The 1,490-nt window shown below is 40.7% G+C and overlaps 1 protein-coding gene across 1 annotated transcript in view; it reads right to left on the bottom strand.

The window, feature by feature from the left end:
- Nucleotides 1-560, bottom strand: part of LOC106530241 (tumor necrosis factor receptor superfamily member 6B) — a gene marked incomplete at its 5' end in the record, with an annotated part of 8,984 nt that extends 8,424 nt beyond the window's left edge. The window contains 1 exon segment of the mRNA XM_014025823.1: nucleotides 226-560. Coding sequence (XP_013881277.1) covers nucleotides 226-560 — 335 coding nt within the window.
- Nucleotides 561-1,490: the final 930 nt, after the last annotated feature.

Below are 1,490 nucleotides of genomic sequence, written 5' to 3'. Positions count from 1 at the left end.
ATATATATAGAGTTTAGGTTTATTTTTATTATTGTATATAGTATTTTTTAATGAAACGAATCCATTTTTGAATTGAATTTGTATTTTAGCTGTTTTTCACATGAGATCACGTGATTGTTCTAATGGTTAGGTTCAGTGTTCAACTGAGTGACTAATAGTAAAAACCTTTGTGAGATGATGATAATTACATCTTTAGGTCACGTTCGGTCACACTCAGAGACCTACCTGGAGTCAGGACCCCCTGTCCGGTGGGACACTCGCTGTGCGGGAAACACATGCTGTACTGCGGGTTGTAGTAGTAGCCCTGTTTACACTCGCACTGACAGTCGCTGTGTGCGGTGCATTCCTTCTTCACCACCTGGTTCCGGCCGCACACCCCGCAGCGCAAACACTGTCTGATGTAGTTCCACAGCTCCGTGTACGAGCCCTCCGGACACGGAGCGCACTGGCTGCTCTTGTCCGACGCGCAGTGCGCGCGCAGGAAGGTTCCCGGCGGGCAGCGGTCRCACTGCAGGGACCGGCCGGTGGTCGGGTCCTGGTGCTGGAAGGTGGGCGGAGAGAGCATCCTCACCAGAGGGCAGCACACAGAGAGCAGCAGCAGCGGGAGAGATAAATATTTCTGGAAAAAGGAAAGAAAACAGTATTTAGGACAGTAAAAATGCAGGTAAAATGTAAGATGGAGCACGTGTTCAACATCTCCATCACCTCCAGTCTCCACCTACCATAGTGAAGGATGTTAGATCTGTCAGATACTCCCCAACTCTTTATACTTTACAGCTAACCCCCTCCCCCCACCCCCAGTGATTTGGAAATCATAGAGGCAGGAGGTTTTTTTTTTTTAAACTTTGAAGTTAGTTGACTTTTCTCTGTTTTATAAACAGATTAAAGTTGGAGACAAACCTTAAAACCAGCTGACGCTGATATTGTTCATTAAAAACRGACATTTTTGTATCTTTTCAGAATATTTTCTACCAACAAACTCAGCATCCCACTCAGGATTTGCTGATCCACTTTGCTCAAACAAAGGCAGGGGTGAAAAAAAACAAGTCAAATACCCAAATTCTTCTAAAATCATACAGTTTTAAGTCATGTATGTTTTTAAAATGAAGAAGCAAATAAAAGCACCATTCACTTGTTTAAAGGTTTCTGAAACCTTTAACATTTAAGAAAGCAAATTGTTTCTGTAAGAGAAAATGAATGAATTGATATGTTACATTGGCACAGAAAAAAATACTAATTGATTTCTGAAATGGTCAGGATTTAAGTATGTTTGAATATTGCAATAAAATCAAGAAGTCATTATATTAAAGCAGAACYAAAACAAATAAACTACTAGAAAAAAAGAATAAACCATAATTTGTGTCAACACTTTAATCCAAATTAAAGGTCGGTAAGAAGCTGCTTGTTATAAATGTTCCTCACYTATCTGTTCATTAGAATTGACCAGTAAACTCACATGCTGGCGCCACCTGGTGGTTATTAAATTAAAC

This window comes from Austrofundulus limnaeus, unplaced genomic scaffold (genome assembly GCF_001266775.1).
Source record: "Austrofundulus limnaeus strain Quisiro unplaced genomic scaffold, Austrofundulus_limnaeus-1.0 Scaffold502, whole genome shotgun sequence".
Lineage (NCBI taxonomy): Eukaryota > Metazoa > Chordata > Actinopteri > Cyprinodontiformes > Rivulidae > Austrofundulus > Austrofundulus limnaeus.
The sequence above is the reverse complement of the archived record's forward strand: the minus strand, read 5'-3'. Positions and strand labels throughout refer to the sequence as shown.